The sequence below is a fragment of the Conger conger genome, chromosome 16, assembly GCF_963514075.1.
Source record: "Conger conger chromosome 16, fConCon1.1, whole genome shotgun sequence".
Taxonomy (NCBI): Eukaryota; Metazoa; Chordata; class Actinopteri; order Anguilliformes; family Congridae; genus Conger; species Conger conger.
The window spans coordinates 21,276,429-21,296,071 of record NC_083775.1 but is presented as its reverse complement, the minus strand read 5'-3'; the positions used below and the strand labels follow the sequence as shown (position 1 = coordinate 21,296,071).

At 43.9% G+C, this 19,643-nt stretch overlaps 1 protein-coding gene across 1 annotated transcript; it reads right to left on the bottom strand.

The window, feature by feature from the left end:
• Positions 1-357: 357 nt before the first annotated feature.
• LOC133114636 (phosphoinositide 3-kinase regulatory subunit 5-like) lies at positions 358-18,683 on the bottom strand. The gene is made up of 18 exons (XM_061224183.1): positions 18,140-18,683; positions 12,796-12,905; positions 11,502-11,602; positions 10,034-10,102; positions 9,262-9,400; positions 8,820-8,889; positions 8,065-8,239; positions 7,266-7,434; positions 7,001-7,069; positions 5,752-6,584; positions 5,115-5,237; positions 4,584-4,712; positions 4,054-4,147; positions 3,768-3,844; positions 3,090-3,183; positions 2,306-2,385; positions 1,655-1,770; positions 358-1,280 (listed from the first exon to the last, which is right to left on the bottom strand). Exons 2-18 carry the CDS (start codon positions 12,893-12,895, stop codon positions 1,133-1,135), a joined length of 2,586 nt encoding a protein of 861 aa, XP_061080167.1. The 5' UTR covers positions 12,896-12,905; positions 18,140-18,683; the 3' UTR covers positions 358-1,132.
• Positions 18,684-19,643: the final 960 nt, after the last annotated feature.

Here is a 19,643-nt window from a genome sequence, read left to right as displayed (position 1 = left end):
TTTAGAAAAATAGGCTGCTTTCAGAATTAATTACCGTCACCGTGCTGAACAATTAGGTCTGGTAACCTCCATTATGCATCAAATATATGCCTTAAACATCTTAAACACATACTTCATATACAGTAAGCAAAACAAAGATAACTAAGTCTAAACTTTACAACCTAAAGGAGCCATTATTATTTAGGAACTCAATATCCATGACTTAAAATGTGAATTATTGGCTCAACATTGAGGCACTACACAGTAAAATGATCAGTGTTAATATTTTTCCAATATTTGATTCCACTCTGGTGAGTGGGACCAGACACACACACACACACACACACTTTTATCTTAAAGAAAATGAATCCAACAAGATTAAATATAAAAATCCATATATTCATACTTGTTCATTAGCAGTTGGTTTTGAGTAGAATGTATTTTGTTGCATGACATTACACAACACTATTTTACATTACATTTATAAACACTGTGTTGAAGCACAAACTGCAAAAATGACTGTAAACAGACTGGACATAAAGGTGTTTCAGACACTGTCCCACTTTGGACACGTACCACCTTGCATAGCAAATCATTTCCTGCCTGTGCAAACAGCCTGTACAATCGCAGGATCAAAATGTACCAAGATTTTTTTTTTACTTTTACAGTTCTGAAAAGATCAAGATGTCATAACAGAAAAGCCCTCCAGTTCTCTTGGAAAATAGCCTTTTATGCAGGAACCCAACCCTGAACATAAAAAAAGGGCATCATATATTACTTCAGTACAATGTTCCTGCTGACACAAGAGAAAGGGGAATAAGAAAGGAAAATGGGCTTGAGAAAAAACCTGAATAAAGTTTTTTTTTTAATTTTATTAAGAATGAACCTTAATAACATCTCTTTCATGTGACACCATACAGAATGTGTGCTGAAATGTAGATCAAAGACAATAAAATTCCATTTCCTTGTAGGGTAAAAATAGCCCTCAGGCATGAATAAGCAGATCACGGTATCAAATCCAGGGATCTTCTTTCTCAACAGGAGGAAAGTACAGTAATTGATTTGTGATCTCACGGTTGAGTTTGAGTGAAAAAGCCTACGGTTATCCGTGGTATTCCACAGACTGTTTTTTTCGGAAGTGTATTTGAGTGTCTCAGGGGCACATCCCGCTGAATGTGACCAGGGGCAGGCAGACGAGCGGGCAGGCGGTGGGGAGAGGGGCAGGGAGCTGATCTGATTGGTCCGTGTGGAGCCTCCACTCACAGGTGCTGTCAGGCCTGGAGTACACAGACACCTCACACCTGGGCAGGACAGGAGCAGAGGTCAATACAACAAGGGCGCGCATACACACACACACAGGCATGCATACACACACAAACACACACACACAGGCATGCATACACACACACACAGGGGCACGCATACACACACACACACATACACACACACACAGGCATGCATACACACACACACACACACATACACACACACACAGGCATGCATACACATACACACACACACACACACACACACACACACACACAATCATGAATTGCCTCTTAGTACTTTAAAAGACATTGACGAAGTCAAAACAATGTTTACTCTTCTTTACTTGACAGTTGCGACACCAGAGGAAACCTGAAGCAGCACTTGGCTGGACTCTCTCCATCATTACCTGGTGACACTCTGAAGCACCTTCTTCTCATCCTGGTCCAGACACACAGCAAAGGTGGTGCTGCTGGCACTGCTCACCTGTACCTGTCCCACTTTCAGCTCGGTGGTGGACAGGTGCTGGAGGAGCAAGATTAAGATTAAGAATGACATTTCTTTAATACCCCATTTCACTGTAAAATCCTTCCATGGGATCGGTCCATACATGAAAACCTGAATACTGAAGAACATACCCAAGTACATCATATAAACAGTGCAAACAAAATATGATTACAACTTATTAGATAAATAGTCATTATCAAAGGCAGTAAGGCTTTAATTAGACTAAAATGCACTGAAATGACTCAATTCTTTCACTGAAGCATTCAGAATACAATTCTGGAATAATGCTAATTTTATTATCATCAAATTTAAAATACAAATCATTATAATATATATATTTTGTATTATTATTATTATTATTATTATTATTATTATTATTATTACTACTGTCATTATTATTATTACTGTCATAATTATTATTATTATTATTATTATTATTATTATTATTATTATTATTAATAATATTGTTGTTATTATTATCCTGTCCAAACCAACACAGTAAACGCATTTCATTTTGGGTGAGTTTCATCTGATGCCAGCATCTCTCTCTCACCTGGTTGTAAGCCATTTTGGACTTGGAGCATTGTCTCTTCCTCACTTCAGTTACAGCCATGTGAAGCTGTGTCCTGGAGCCTGAAAACAGCCCAACAGCACACTAACCATCCTCCCCAGGTATCTGCTCTCAGTGCCCACTCAAGGCCGGGCTCTTATTCAGTGGACAGTAAAGTAGCACTGGCATCTCTGCTCTGACGCAGGTGCAGTAATGACGATGGAACGGATTACTGCAAGGGCTTGAACCCTGGTCCTGGAGAGTTGAAGACTCAGCTAGTTTTTGTTTTCAGTCTGAAAATCGGGACCAAATTTAGAAACCTATTCAGACCCGAGCAAGCTGGAGAGGTTGCTTGCTTTAACCGATTCATTACGTGTTGAGTAAGAACAAAAAACAGCATGCCTTCTGGCTCTCCAGGACCAGGCTCACAGACAACGGCATTAGTGGATCCCTGCTATCTTTTAAACATTTACTCAGGATCCTTCTTATCAGGATGATGCAGGTTTGAATCACAAACAGGACACAGTTGGTGTCTGTGTTGGCAGAAAGGCTTTTATCTTGAATGGCTTCAGAGGAACATCCATAAATATATAAATTGAAAATTGAAGCTGTCACAAGATGAAGAACAGTATCACGATACATACTGTAACATACATTACAAAATTAAATTAACAAACAATCACATTCTGCCTGCTGCAAAAACACTCTGCCAGCTGCTTCTTGTATGAAACAGTTGCTGTTTCTTGGTGAAACCTGACAGATATTCAAGGTGATTTCACCCACTTACCTATGTCCTCTGGGCTCTTACAGGTTTTGGTCAGGTTAATAGAGGTGCAAACTATATCAGCTTGAGTCCACTGGCTCCTCCCACTCAAGGTGACCTAAAGATGTAAGAAGAAGGAATGTGACCTTCATATAGCAGCCAGCACAGTGCTTGTATACTGTTTTCTAAGGAACAGAAGAACGCATAATGATAAGAATAAGTAATTCAGGCCATTTCAGCTCATTATTTACCTACATAATGGAGAGCATCTCCTCAATGTCAATGACATCCCTACAGCCTAATAACACATCACTGTCGTGATAACTTTGTCTTCAAGTTCTGATGAAGGAGTTAGTGTCTTGTAGTTCAATAAATGTGAGTTGCTGTCTGAACCCTCCAGTATCCAGCTTTGTGTCAAGCTTGGACTTAAACATCACACAGGTGCAGGTCTCTACTAAACCACTTGACAAAATTTTCCCAGGTACAATTCAGTTTGCAAATTAATATTTGCTGATTAGTGTTGGGATTCACCTTCAGCTAATTTACAACGAATGCCTCCTCAGAACTCAACCTGAAAACCATTCTGTAGTTGAAACCGCAAATCCCTTTCATGAATTTAAAAACCACAATCAAATCCTCCTTTTTCCAAGGCTGAATAGAAGTCTCTTAGGTAGCGGAGCTCAAGCCAGCCCCTCTACGGACCTTGTTGTAAAGGAGCTCCAGTGTTAATGGGAGAGCCTCCCGATCTCCAACAACCCCAAAGCGCTTGCTGGCTGCACCTGAGAACAAGAATGATACCAAGTTATGTGTGTCACAACAGACAGTAAGTGTGATTGCCTAAATCTACAACATAATGCCATAATGGGCACACAAGGGATTAGGACATTGTGCTCCAGGTTTAATGTGCAGTTTAAACGTGTGCGTTCAGTCTGTGGCGGAGGATAGCCAGTGATGTGTTGTTGGTCCGAGAGGGCGAGGCCATACTCACGCGTGGCTTTGACGGCCCGGGTCCCGGCCGTATGGCCCAGCTCCAGGGAGTGAACGAACACCTCGGTCCGCCTCTCTCCACCCGCCAAGGTCAGCTGCACCCGACAAAACAATGTCTTTGTTTTTATATGTCTTAGTTTGTGTTAAGAACTAATCCCAGTACAGATTCAAAGGTATTCCATTTCCTCGATAGTCTGGTTTAGTTAGCTGTACTTTGACATACTGGTTATCCCTGATGACTCACTACAATATTCACAACACCCAGCACCTGCGCATAGCCTACTGATGCAGCTTGAGCCTGCTTGTACAAGAATTGTTCAGTATCCCTGGCTTTGACTCCACTGTGTTCAGTAGCGCGGAGTTTGATACAACAGTGTTCAGTATCCCTGGGCTTGACTCCATTGTGTTCAGTAACCCTGTGTTTGATACCACAGTGTTCAGTAACCCTGTGTTTGATACCACTGTGTCCAGTAACCCGTTTGATACCACTGTGTTCAGTAGCCCTGTGTTTGGAATGACAGCAGGCCGTACCTCAGCTTGGTAAAGCTGCACTAGAATGGATCGGTTTCCCTGGCGACAGTAGTGCAGAACCAGGTCTCCAAATATGGGTAAGTGCTCCCTGGAGCTGTTGTGTGAGTCTGTCTCCGTTTTGGGAGTTTGCTGGAAAACATAATATTCATGAAATATAATGTCAATATGCAGTTCAGGGAAAGTGCAGTTTGAAAGTGCAGTTTGTAAGTGCAGTTTGTAAGTGCAGTTTGTAAGTGCAGTTTGTAAGTGCAGTTCAGACAAGCAGGAACCTCAGCAGTATCCAGGGTCATTTTTCAACAGCTTCACAAGCATAAGTGACATGCACTCTTGCCCTTGGAGAGCCGCGGTGTTTATAAACATTTTAAAATGGATCCCCAAGTGCTAACTACAAAAGGCCTGCACATCCGGCAGACTTCCAAGGGCAGGAGTGAATGCCACTTAGGTCAGAGCATTCAGAATGAAAACAGAGCAAAGAGCCTTTTTCGAACTGTTTTGTCAGGCTAAAGTGGGGGAGAGGGGACAGAGGCATACCTGACACAGAACATCCACAGGCAGGTCGAGCAGGCTCAGCACGCTGCGCTCGTACCAGGGGTCCAGCCTTCCTATGGACTGTGCGATGTTGTTAGCGCTGTCACCGCCGGGCATGGCTGCGTCCTGTGAAAAAAGCATACAAAAGCTGTCCCTCATTTCCATCTAGTGCTCATCTAGTTCCCAAAGGAAATATTCAAGGCATCTTGCAAGGATGAATATCGTATTATAACCTCTGTATCAGGTATAATACACTTTCTAAGGATCTAAAGAATGTACTGAACGCACCAATAATTCCACACACAGAAATAGTAACTAACATTAATGTTTAACAGGGTGTTTCGCAGAGCAAGATCACTGAAGCTGGAAAAGGTAAATGAAAGTAAACGCCCCAGATCAGCAATAATCAAATCTGCACCTTGAATCCGAATCTGGCCCTGGTTTTCTTTTCTCCCAGGTAAATAGCTGAACAATTAGTGCTACTTAATCGGCCAAATTGTCTTTACACCTGACTCCCAGGTAAAGGCAGGGTAGAAAATCAGCAGTTTTCAGACCTCGAGGACTGTGATTTGAGGATCCCTGGTCTGGATGATAAAATGACCCATTCCTCTTTCCTGTTATATGACATGACCACGCTCACCGTCCTTGCTGCAGCCCTCGGGGAGATCTCTGGCGGCTTGTCAGGGCTAACGAGACCCTCGGCCGGGACACAACCGGACCCCCTCGCCACGGGGATGAAGAAGAACTGGACCCTGGTGGGAAGGGTGCTCTCCTGCGAGCAGAGGCGGGCGCAGGCCCTAGCGATCCTCCCCACAGCGCGGTCGGTGCCCAACACCACCACCCGCAGCGTGGAGCCGCAGCCCGGCTCGTCCCCGGCGCCCAGCACCGGAACCCTCCGGAAACCGGCCGGCTGGAGGGGCAGGGCGGGGAGAAGCCCTCCCCCCGGCCGCACCTTCTGCCGCAGGGAGTTTGAGCGCGCGAAGCGGGCGTAGCGCCTCTCGGCGTAGGCCTTGGTCTCGGACGAGCCCAGGCTCTTGGCCCGGGACAGGCGGCTGCCCCGGCCCTCTCTGCGGGGCTTGAAGAATTTAGAGAGGTGGTGTCTGAGTCGGGGCCGGGGCGGGCCGGGCTTCTCCGGGGCGCTGTCCTCCATGTCCTCGCAGAAGTCGCTGTCGGCCCCAGATGCCTCGGACCGCCACGACGGCAAAGAGCAGGACGAGGCAGCTGACGAGGTGGAGAACATGGAGTCTTTGGAGGTGGTGGAGATGGTGGAGAGAGTGGAGACTCGGTGTCCCGCCCAACTGTCTGTAGCAGCTTCCTCCTCCTCCTCCTCCTCCTCCTCTATTTCGTTAGCATTCTCCTGCCTTTCATCTCCAACCTCTTCATCCCCCACCACTTCTTCCTCTTCCTCTTCTTCAGGAGGAGTAGAGGTGGTCGCTAGGCAACACTCCCTCTCCAGGAAGTCAGTCAGAGAGTCTGGAAAGAGCGGTGTTTAGGGTGGTGTGAATGGCAACGTAAAGGCATATTGTACACATTTCCAATTCATAATAAGCAGCTTTCATTTCATGGTGTCTTAAATTATCCCTTTCATTTTCCTTTCTATGGCTCTGACAGAATCCTCAGAACATGCACTGTTGCTGTTCTTCATTTCATGTAAAATCCTTCATAAAAAGATGAGTTGTTATAATTAATAAGTGAAATAAAGTAAAAATAAAGAAATGGCAAAAACAATGCAAATAATGAAATAACTCCACATTAGCTCAAAATGGCAGGTTTCTGGCAACCAGGATGCTGAGAATAACTGGTCAATTCATATTCCAATACACAAACAAAAGACTGCAAATGGCTGGTACAAAAATGAAATGCAAGTACTGATATAAGACCATCCTTACCAAAATTGTCGCTATCCCAGAGGTGCAGGTGAAATTTGGCTATGGGCAAAGCCAGTGTCTGCAGCACCCCTAAATGTAGAGAGACAAACGAGGAACAATCGTATCATTGTGATCATGTCACTCAACCGATCAGAGCACTTAGGGCAGCAGAATTCCCCATCAAAAAAAATCTAATTTTCAGGGGAACTACCTGCACCTACGCCAGTTGGAAGAGCCAATCATGTCTGTTAACTGTGTAACATACGCGTGTCACATCCTGTCTCACCATCTGACTTGCTGCTGTCTGAGGCCTGCACTCCGATGTTCTCACAGAGCTGCTCCAGGGCCTGCAGTAGACACCCCCTGGCCTCCTCAGGCTCCTCCATGAAGGCGCAGGTCTCCAGGACCTCCGTCACAGCAGAACAGAGCTGCTGCAGCTGCTTGGGGCTCTTAGACTGTGGAGAACAGGAGATGGGTCAGCACCCCTGGAATGCCAGGTCCAGATGGATGACTTTGCCATGGCTTCCATTCCTACTGCTGTTCCATTGCTTGGGTGTTCCAAGTTTCTGGTGCTATACGACAGTTTATATAAGTATTCATTAAAAGGCATGACATCCACTACCACAAGAATCTTTGGTCACACTCATTAATATTCATAGAATATTTTAGACATAGGTTGTAGAACCTCAGAAATGGTTTAAAATGTATTCCATAAAGAATTAAATTAGTGTTGCGACAAAGTTCATTGAAGCAGACTACTGAAGCAGTGTATTCAGTAGGCTACATGTATTCATACAGTCAAAAAGACATTCATAATAGGAAATAATAGGATATTTCATAGCATAATGGAATATTTCACAAACCTGTATCAAAGACCAGAAACATTCTTGCAAATTACTGACAATGTGCAAAAGAAACATATTTTTGACAATATTCAGAACAAGATTCTTCTTTCATAACATATGATGGGTCTTAGCTCATTGTTATTTCACTGAAAATTCTCAGAGATGTGGAAATGTTATCAGAATTCACCAGGTTATAAAGCATTTCAAACACCTACTCCTGTACTGGAGCGTGTGGCCTACCTGCAGGGCGTGGTGCAGGGTGGACAGAGGGTACTTTGTGCCGAGGGCGGCCTGGTAGGCGTGTTTGATGAGGGTGATGTGGACCTCCTGGGGGGTCTGATGAATGCTGCTCAACTGCTCAGAGACGGAGAGGAACTCCAGCGGCACGTCAGCCGGGTCCATTAGCAGCACCGTCCTAACCCCAGAGCACACACACACACACACGTGAGCGTGAGCATGCGCACACACACACACACACACACACACACACGTGAGCATGCACATACACACACATGCACAGACACATACACACACACATACAGACACACGCACACATACACACACACACATGAGCATGCACATACACACACACGCATAGACACACACACACACACACACACACACACACACACACACATACACAGACACACGCAAATGCATGCACACACACAGACACACACATGTGCACACAGGCATCACACACAGACACACGCAAATGCATGCACACACACAGACACACACATGTGCACACACGCATGCACACACGCACACAAACGCGGGTACACAGACACACAGATAGACACACACACATACAGACACATGCAAACACATGCACACGCGCACACAAACACAAGTCCACGTACACATGCACATACATGCAGTACATACTCACAAATATAAACGTAAACAAGTGCATGTACGTATATACTATACTCAATAGTAGGTAAGTGTTCTGATTAGGACAGGGCCTGGGGCTCTTGTCTTGGCTGACTCACATGGTTTTAGTGCGGTGGTCAGCTGTGGACAAGCCTTGCTCCTCCCTCACCAGTCTGTGGTAGGAGATGCCTATGGACAGGAGAGGTACATGCAGAGTGGGTAAAACAGGGTTAACACGGACAACTCTTTTGCAGCCAAATGTACTTGAATAGCATAAACACAATATATTAGAAACCATTATCAAAATAAACAAACTGTCAAATAGTTGCTAAAAGTAAAAATACTGAGGATCCCAAATACTAAGGACCAAGAACAAATAAAAGCAAGATCAAAAGCAAAGACAAAAAGCAACCCAGAACAACTAAAAATGCTAAAAAAAAAAGCTGCTTAGTTCTCAGTCCCCCTGGTCTGCCCTCCACGTGTCTGACTAACCCGGGGAGGCACAGGGACAGGCTGAGGGGCTGTCCTGGAAGGTCACATGAGCTGTGAGGGAGGAGGTACCTGGGGCCCTCAGCTCCAGACGGAGGACGTTGAGCAGGTCTCGACACACACCGCTGTATGGCTCCGGCCAGCACAGGAAGCCGCCGAACACCTCACAGGCGCTCGTCAGCAGGGGGCAGTGTGGAGGGAGGAACGGAGTCTGAAATCAAATACAACGGCACTCATAAACCAAGCCAACAGCAGGCCTTAAACTCGTATATCGGGAAATAGTATTTTCCATTTTTGAGGAACGTCACTGGGGATAAACATATGCCAACTGATGTTAGACTGCAATTCAAGAGGAGATAGGTCATGAAAATATCTATGCGAGTCAGTAGAAGGTTTGTGAGACATTTTTGTGTGAGCTAATAACAAGCGTCAGGTATCATTGCTCAGAGCTCATTGTGCTTGTGTGAGACCTGAGGACAGCAGCACTGCTAAAGGCCGTCTGTAGTCATCATGTGTCACTGTCAATGTGATTTCTGCTGAAAAATGTCTCCTGTGAATCACCCACACTATCCGCTGTGGTATTTTAAACGAGTTTCTCCACTTCACTGTACTGCTACAAGATTGTGAAATGCACAACATTATATATGATGTATTATTTATATTCATTTTCAAAATGGAACAGTTGGACAATGCACCCCACCCTCTTCAACACATATCAGCGTTCATATTAACATTCATATAAATGTTCCCATATTCTTATTAATATTAATATTACACCCTATGGTGTGACAGGAATCGGTTTGGCACCTGTGTGATTTGGAGAAGCACGGAGCTTTGGTCTTACCAGCAGGAGGGTGGAAGAGAACATGAGGGCAAGTGGAGTCACCAGCTCATACTGGCACTGATCCTGGACCTGAGGGCAGATGAGGACACAGCAAGACTTCAGGCCACGCATTGTGAGAGCACGGTGCAGCCTCCAGCCAGCACTAGTTCAACAGCCCATTGTGAAAAACTGTGTTTTGTATTAGTTTGCTATGTAAACACTGCTCAAACCTGTTTTGTGAGCCTGAACTGGACAGGAAATTTGTAAAAAAAATAAATATAATAAACGGCCAAGCTGTTCTGAAACACTTTTATGAAGGCAAACTGTTGAAAAGGACCAATGAGAAACAACAAACAAACATTTACATTTACATTTACATTTACATTTTAGTCATTTGGCAGACGCTTTTAATCCAAAGCGACTTGCAAGTGCATAGGTTCTACCACAAGTCAAAGCATCACATCCAGAACTAGGAAAATACACCTGGACTGCTGTTCTAAACATATAGTCGTCATCGTAAGTGCAATTTTTTTTTTTTCTTGCGGTAGGCAAGTCATTCCACCACTGAGGAACCAGAACGGAAAACAGGCGTGAACGTGCAGCTCGACCGCCAGGTGCCCGTAGAGAGGGAACCGTAAGGCGACCAGAGCTGGCAGACCGGAGTGGTCTAGCTGGGGAGTAGGGAGTGATCAGGGATTGTATGTAATGTGGGGCAGTCCCCTTAGCAGCCTGAAATGCCAACACTAGGGCCTTGAATCGGATGCGTGCGGCAATAGGAAGCCAGTGGAGGCCAATGAGAAGCGGGGTGACATGAGCCGACCTGGGCTGACTGGTGATCAAGCGGGCTGCAGCATTCTGGACCAGCTGGAGGGGCTTGATGGCGCACGCTGGGAGACCGGCTAGGAGGGAGTTGCAGTAATCCAGGCGGGAAATGACGAGCGCCTGGACTAGGAGCTGGGTGGCTTTCTCCGTCAGGAGATGACGGATGCGGCGTATATTATACAGAAAGAACCTGCAGGTTCTGGCAGTGGAGGATACTTGTGGAGCCAGGGAGAGGCAGTTATCAAGAGTCACCCCAAGATTCTTTGCCGTACGGGAGGAGGAAACTACAAAGTCCTCCACAGTCAGTGAGAGGTCGATTGACGGAGAGGACTTAGCAGGGATGTAGAGAAGCTCAGTTTTGGCAAGGTTGAGCTTCAGGTGATGGGAAGTCATCCACGCAGAGATATCAGCCAAGCAGGCAGAGATCTGTGTGGTGATTTGGGTGTCGGGGGGGAAGGAAATGAAGAGTTGGGTGTCATCAGCGTAGGAATGTGTTAAAACTATTTTCTTTTCTTTTTGACCTCATATGTGGTCCTTATTCCTCGGAATCACTGGTCCAAAATCATGTCCACAATAAATGAGCACTGGACTGTCCAGTGGAGAGCGAAATGGGAAAGGGGATGGTTGCCGGATGTGGAGACAAGTGAGAACAGTGGTGATTTCTTACCTCTCTAGCTCTCCTCAGGATCTGTTTCAGGAGAATGAGGAAGTTCTCTGGGTCTCTCCTCACTAACTCTTCCAAGCTCCAATGATTCATGGAGAGGCCAGCTGAACACACACACACACACACACACAGACCACATTGACAAAGTCATGAACAGCATGAGAACAGTGAAAATATTTAAATCCTCATTGCAAATGACATCTTAGACATACTGTAGTAAAGTAATAGTGAACATGAAACAAACATTAGGTTTGTTTATGCCACCATTTCATTGCCAAAAGCGACCAGACAACCACCACAAAACAGGGAAGTATGGAGCCATTACAAACTCAGTGAGATCTGTAATAATGCAAACAAGCTTCCGCAATTCTGAGAAACAAAATGTCTAGCTATTTTAGGTGTGAAATGTGTATCAAGAACAGCAGTAAGAAGAAAAAAAACAAAGTCCTTAAAGGAGTGAGGGCATTTTTCCATCACAGTTTTTATAGTAGATGGACCCTACTGTTGTTCTCTTGCACCTGACCTGGTCACTACAATGCACTCTGTGTGTCTGTATATGACTCTGCCGCTCGCAGCCCCTGGGCAGTCTGTGCAAGCCACTTCCTTTCAGGAAGCCTGTGTCAGCTTCTTCACTTCCTGTCACATCCATGCTCATTTGATAAAAGTGCTCGGGCACTCAAGAGTACAGCATGGAAAGGCTGGGCTTGGCTCAGCCCGGCTGTCACAGAGTGGTAGAGTCAGGTGTGCTTATGGTGGATGTATAAGCTGTGCCAATCACAGCGCCCTGTACACTGGCACTGGGGAAACTGGGGCACAGAAACAGATACATTTCTGTATAATTTACAAGCCCTGCAAAAACAGCTGTGATTTAGATTGTGTTCCCGTTAAGTTTCCAAAAAGTGAATAGCTGTATTTTAAAATTGCCTATGCCCGGAAGTGTAAAAACCACATCTTCAGAGTGAGTCCTTCGGCAAATTACCAAGAAATTCCATTCATGAACACTTCTGCATTTCATTATTTTGTTCAAAACCAGTGAAACTCCGTGCCAAATTATGTTTATCTCATTAACACCATTCATTTCCATTAGCTAAGTCACAGGCCATCTATGGTTGAAATATGGAAGTGCATATAAGAGGAAATTCTTTGGCGCTGGTGATTCTTGACAATGGCACAATAATCTTTATAGTAACCAGGTGGTCAACTCTTGCAGCTCCTCCAACCCTCTTAACCTTTACCATGGAATTTACAATTGGAAATAAGAGTTTATGGTGATAAAGATCAGGATAGCCAAACCTACCATTCCCAGAATGCACAGTGGAGGGGGCGGGGCTGAGATCGTGGAGGCAGCGGTCTAGGGCATGGTGGATACGATCCTCCCTGCAAGAGGTGTGCTCCATTTTAACTCAGCTGCAGGGGAAATCACGAGAACAGAGGATCATAAGATAGATGACTACAAAAACAATTGTATACTTATATTAACTTATACTTATATTCAACCCATATAAGATAGCATTGAGATAGAGGTTATCTTTTGCAGTACAACAGCAAAACCACACAATATGTTTATGTCCAACAAGTCATGTGAGTTGAGTTATGTTTTAATAAAGCTTTAATTTAATTGGTCAATCAAGTCCCACCTAAAAATGGCAAATAGCATAGCAATCCAGGACCCATGTTGAGACTCCCTGGTCTAGAGAGTATTCAGCATTGCCTCGATATATTCATTTATATTTGTGAGAAGTCTGTTTAAAAAATTAAATATTGCACAATGAAAGCTTTCATTCAGAGATATGGCAGATGGGGACTTTTAAAGGTCTTAAAAATCAACAGAAAACTGGATTTTTATAAATATTTTTATAAAAGTTCATAAGAATGGAAAATTAAAATCTTTTTGACATGTGAAAACCACTTCTTATGCAAGAAAAAGAGTACGGTTAAGACCTCTAATTATAGTTACATTTTAAATGTGAGATTTTACTATTGAAACTGTTATATGAATTATGAATTATGGAGCCAACCATAAAATGGTGCAATGAGGAATTCACAGAAGACAGTGGTTATTTCTGATGCTTCCCTGCATTCCATACCAGTAATGAAAGCATACCCACCGCAGAATCATTTCCCAGATATAGCATTTGTGAATCTTACAATGGAGAATGTAAATGGCTGGCATTTATATAGTGGTGACAGCGATTGGTTGCAATGGAAGGCACCAACCAGCTCATCGGGATCATTTGGGGGTTAGACACTTCGACATACCCAGGGCAGAATCGAACCGGCAACCCTCCGACTGCCAGACAACTGCTCCTACCGCCTAAGCCAATGTCGCCCCATATGTCACAAGGATCTTGAGTGTAGAGAGCAAAGACAACGTGTCAAAAGTAGCCATGTTATTTGAGAGGCTTCGCTTGGAATGTGCCATGGTTAGTAGTCATTGGGTCACTTTGTTGCACTTTATGGAGCAGTAGAGCCAGTGATCACGAAGGAGGGAAAAGGTTAGTCACCAACAAAAGACCACTACTGACATCATCGATGATGCCAGAAGGAGTGAAGTTGTGGGCGGAAGTGGCACTGCTTGCAAAATACCCCTCAATGTCACCACCATTCAGATTGTGCCTGTGCTGCGGAATTTTAGTTCTTGAATGAATCAGTGACGCAACCACGATTGAACATCATGCGGGGAGGCGAGGTAGAAACAGTAAGCCTGAGTCACATTTATACCAGACCTGGTGTAGATATGCATTTGAAATATTTATATTTACATTGACATTTTACTCTTCAGAAGCTGCTAAGACTTGAAGCCACTCCTGGAGGTGAAGCAGCAGACTGAAGGAGATGGAATGAATGGAAGACTCACTTCCTTTTTTTCTGACCACTGCCATGTTTCCCTTCCTCCTTTGCGCTGGTCAGGTGACCGACCAAGACTGACTCACTCTGACTCTTGCAGGGAGACGGCTCTAAGCTGTCATACACAGCAAGTGAAAGTCTGTTCAGCAAATGAACAGAACTTCAATTCATTGAAAGTTACAGCCATTTCAATTTCAATTCATTTATTGATAAGAAATTTTAGAAGTGTATTTGATCTCCCAGCCTTGGGCTTAATTTGTTTTTAGTTATTACGGTCAAAAAGGGTGACCATACCACACCCAGGGTTGAACCCAGGGCTAGCGTTTTTATGGCCTGGGCTCTGATTGAGGCAAACGCCAAGAGGGGGGCTAGAGCATTTGACCCATTTTACACCTGCTTTTCACATGCTCTCTTAATGCGGCACAGAACTGTGGGCAGGGAGGATGCGGTCATTGTACTGCTTTTCAATGGAAATAGCTTGACACCTTATCCAGCTGTGAATTGTGGATATGAAACTGGTTTGCCAGGAGTCAGCAGTGGGGGTGAGATGCATCACCAACCACCTTGGGGAAACCACCCAAAGAGGAAGCCCACACAAAGCTCAAAACATTAAATAACATATCCAATAAATATGATCATACAATGGTAATATATACCATCATAAAAACACTACATATCCAAATAATATAGATAAATGCGGAGGATTATTTCAGCGGTAAAACGTTTAGCAATTTCAGAACAGATTTGAACAATATTGAGCCATAGTTGAAAACGTAATGATAAATAATGAGTAAAGAAAGAGGACAGTATTCACTAAGTTCCAGACTGAACATACCGTACAACCAAGCAATAAAGCCCTTTCATTAGGGGATGCATGCATGTTCTGTCACATTCCATCAACTTAAACCTTTTCACATATTCCCACACGGAATTCATGTCACCAAATCCTCAAAATAACATCAACTGTTTTTCCTTATCATGTTTTCAAACACATTTCTGGTGATGCTGCACCACATGCGTTCCAGGAAGTTCATCTCAGGTTCCCCCTTATCAACAGGTATGCAAATAGAAAAATGGATGGGGATTTCCAAAGAATACACCTGGGTAGCACCAGCTACTGAATCCAACACACTCACTGAGCACTTTATTAGCAACACCTGTACACCTACTTATTCATGCAATTATCTAATTACCCAAGCACACAGATATGGGTCAGGAGCTTCAGCTAATATTCAAATGAACCATCAGAATGGGGAAAACATTTGATCTAAGTGACTTCGACCTTGGAATGATTGTTGGTGCCAGACAGAGTGGTTTGAGTATCCCAGAAACTGCTGATCTCCTGGGATTTTCACGCACACTAGTCTCTAGAGTTCGCAGAAAATGGTGTGAAAACTAAGTTCAGTGAGAAGCAGTTCTGCTGGCAGCAACACATTGTTAATGAGAGAGGTCAGAGGAGAATAGTCAGACCTGATCAAAGCTGACAGGATGGTGACAGTAATGCAAATAACCACACATTACAATGGTGGTATGCAGAACAGCATCTCTGAACACACAACACCTTAAACCTCTAAGCGGATAGGCTACAGCATAAGACTTAAGTCTAAAAAATAAGTCTAATAACTGCCTAATAAAGTGTTCACTGAGTGCATGTAGGTTTGTATGCTTTAACCCCTTTCCTCTCCCCAGTTTAGAATAGCCAAATGTATTGTGTGAGCACTCAGTACTACAACCTCCACTATCTATTCAGGGAGCAAGTATATACTCTGAAGTATGTGATGAAGGCGCTTCTTGTCATGCCACAGTTTGCATGTTTGGCGGTAACAGACAGGCCAGAGGGAGACACTAAACAGATAAAAATGTGAGTGTCCAATCAACCAGCACAGGTAGCTGTGCAATGAGACACTGTCAACCCAGTCAACTGAAAGACTCCCATCCCTGCGCTACATCAATGTTTTGCATTGCTGTGCACCACGGCACAGCCTGGCACAGTCTAGATTAGATACTGAGGAACTCACTCATGTCACTCAGTTGGCATGGGTAATATATAAAACTAATCAAGATCATCATATTAGCCAATAGGCAAAAGTTAGATGAAGTTGAATTTAGCTGTGTGGTATTAATTTTGCTGAGAGCCTTTGGTCTGTGCAAGTAATGGACCTTTCACTGGAGTAAGCAATATCAATGCTTTGAATACTGACTAAATCAATATTTTTAAACGGGGACATCTTGTGGCTTTATTTTAGCCTCAGTCTTTAAAAAAAAATCTCAGTCATAGTCGGGGTGAGTTCCTGAACATCTTTCACCAAATGATGACATTTCAACAATGCAGATACCACAAGGAGGAAATTCAGCTGGTCAGTGGATGAATGTGTGCTTTAGAGGAGAATTAAACGGAATGTGTTAAAGGGAACTGATTCTTCTCCAGAAGCTGCCATGTAAACACCAACAAACGCCAGATTATACAGAAATACTGTCACTCATTCCCTCATCTTAACTTCCACACCAGGGCCCTCCAGTCTGGTGCCAGAGGGCGACAGTGTCTGGCGGTCTTCAGATGCTCTCATCACTTAATTTATTAATTAAACAAGCAGTTATTGGTTACTTCACCTCACCTGCTTAAGTCTTCATCAGTTGCTGATTTTAAAGTGACAGCAGAAGACCAGCGGACCCCTGTGACTCTCTGTGACCAAGTTTGCTGCCATTCAGCCTTTTAAGGGCATAAATAGTTAAATATCAAACATATCATAAATATATATATTTTAAACATTAGGTCATTGTGTGCTTGTGATGTCATTTATGTAATGAATGTGTAAGCAGTGTAATGAAGCATGAAGTTCTTCTGCTCTGTTTATGAAGGATCCTTTTCTGATCCTGTTTCCCGGACGACCGTAAACAGGAAGAACGCCTTCCCGACCTGCCTGGGAAACAGGTGCAGGTCTATTGTCTGTGTTTCAATAGGCTCCCGTGGAATGGCACCGCTTCCAGCCGGTGCTCCTGGTGGGTGGGGATTAGGACATCCCGCATCTCAGCGCAAGTGCTACAAACTGAAGGCTCCCCGGAAGGACCTGTTGTGTTCCACGCGCAATCCACCAGTTTAAGGTTTTGCCCAGTTGGAGGAAATGGCAGAACTCGCGTACAAACCAGCTTTTTACGGGTACACAGTGATTGTTCCCTTCCAAGGAGAATTTTTGGATATTCGTTAAGACGGAAAAGTGCGTGACAGAAATCCAACAGTCCGCTGGACTGAATTCTAAGGCGAAATTGAATGCAGATGGATTACACTCGTGGGTTCCAGCAAAACAGATAAAAACCACAAAGGATATAGTCTCACGATTGTCTTTGCACTGTTTTCAATTTCGTATGTACATGTTCGACAGATGGCAGCAACAAAATAAAGATAAGCGTACAGATGATGTATGAACTTCCAGTTCATAGGGGACGAGTCATATTTAAGGTAAACTCGACTCTCTGAAAACGAGTTGTGCTTTTCATTACGGCAGTTCATCATGTACTTCAGGAACGTAATAGCCACGACTGTCCCTTTTGCGAAAATAAAAAAGCTCTCGCAATAATCAAAACTAATTTCCATGACCGTCCCGTTATCAATATAACAACATACCCCCTTACACTTAAGTAGCCCATACCTGTCCATTGGAACAACTCCGCTTCACACCTATTATTGCCTAATGTTTTTCTGTTGCTTTATCTGTTTTCCATATTCCGAGATGAGCTCAACCATTCTGAGAGGCTTGCAAACAGAGATCAAACAGAGAGTAGTATTTGTTTCTTACCGGCACCTCTCCTGGATATCCCGACACCTTCTGCATCTCCTTGTACCGCAGCCGAAAAGCTTCTCAGTTCAATCCGGCTGCTGCTTTACTCGCAGATGCGCGCGACAACATTTCACAGCTGTGCGGTTTAACCGCCAGAACAAAATACGTAATCTCCCTGCAAAGTAGTGCGAGCCCGTGCAGCAAAACGGGAACTGGATGAAAAATGTATGAAAGCACGGACGGAGGTTGATGATGTGGAAAGCTAGAGGAGGGGTTTAAACTTAGTGCTGACTAAACGCTTAGACAGCAGACCTGTGACCCTCTAGGTCAGACAAGTGTTGAAAATCCAAATTTATCACAGATCTTAAGAGAGAGCGCAAGCAGCAGTTAATTGGATTAATGAGAAGATAAGTAAATACGGATAATGTAATGTAAAAATGTTGACATTGACTATTAAATAGTCAGATACGTTATTTAGTTAGAATATATTCCTTTTTAAATACATTTTGCATTGCTTAATGAATGAGATCTACAGCTGGAATCATCTACTTCTAAATCAGTGGTCCTCACTCCTGGTCCCAGACAGCTGCAGGGTGTGCTGGCTTTTGTTGTTACTCGGCGCTTAATTGAGAACTGTGCAATTCTCTGCTTTAATTTAACTCACCTCACCTGGTTTCTTTGGTCCAAATTGGTTGCTGATATAAAGGCGAAAGCAAAAACCAGCACACCCTGCGGCTCTCCAGGACCAGGAGTGAGGACCACTGCTCTAAATACTGATAGCTTGGGCAACTGGTCACAAGCTAATCCTTTTGTGGGAAATGAGCTTGAATAAATAGGCCACTCTGCATTGTGTTAAAATCTGTTTCAGCACAAATGAATCTTAAACCATGTTTTCAATAACCAGAATTGAGTGATTGATTGATTGGAATGAAAACCAACATACACCGGGGTTCTTCTAGACCAGTGTTAGGAACCCCTTGTCTAAGCCAGGGGTGCACAACTAGGATAAATCTGTCTCAGGAGTTTGTGCTAACTTTTGCTCTTAATTGGCTCAATCATATCTTGAACTGATATTGTCTTAAGCACCATCTACTGCCACAGACTGCAAGTGTATCCTAAATATTTTACTGTGCTCAAGTACAGCAGGGAACTAGCAGTTTATAGAGGTCTCAGAAAACTAAAAATAGGGTAATTTGTTGTCACACAACCAGAATGCAAACTAGACCTCCAAACACCCCTGATCTAACCAACCCATGGAAACACAAGGTTTTCCAGGACAGGCCTATTTATATGTTGTAGAAAGTGTGTCCAACCAATTTAAAATCCATAACCACTGCCCATTTAAACCAGGTTCATTTAACACCAACCGGCGGTGATGGGTTTGTTCAGATGGTCAGTATGGTAAGATCACCAGGGTTTCTTTATCGGTTATCCTCAAACATGAGCAATACCCCTCCACTCCATGCAATAGGCTCAAGCACCAGGCCAGAGTAATTGGATGAAAGTTGTTTTATTTAAGTTC

Coding starts and splice junctions, on each gene's coding strand:
- LOC133114636 (XM_061224183.1), bottom strand. CDS start 12,895: ATGGAGCACACCTCTTGCAGGGAGGATCGTATCCACCATGCCCTAGAC. Junction 9,401..10,033: donor TCTCTTCCACCCTCCTGCTG/GTAAGACCAAAG, acceptor ATTTGATTTCAG/ACTCCGTTCCTCCCTCCACA. Junction 2,386..3,089: donor TAAGAGCCCAGAGGACATAG/GTAAGTGGGTGA, acceptor GGCTGTTTTCAG/GCTCCAGGACACAGCTTCAC.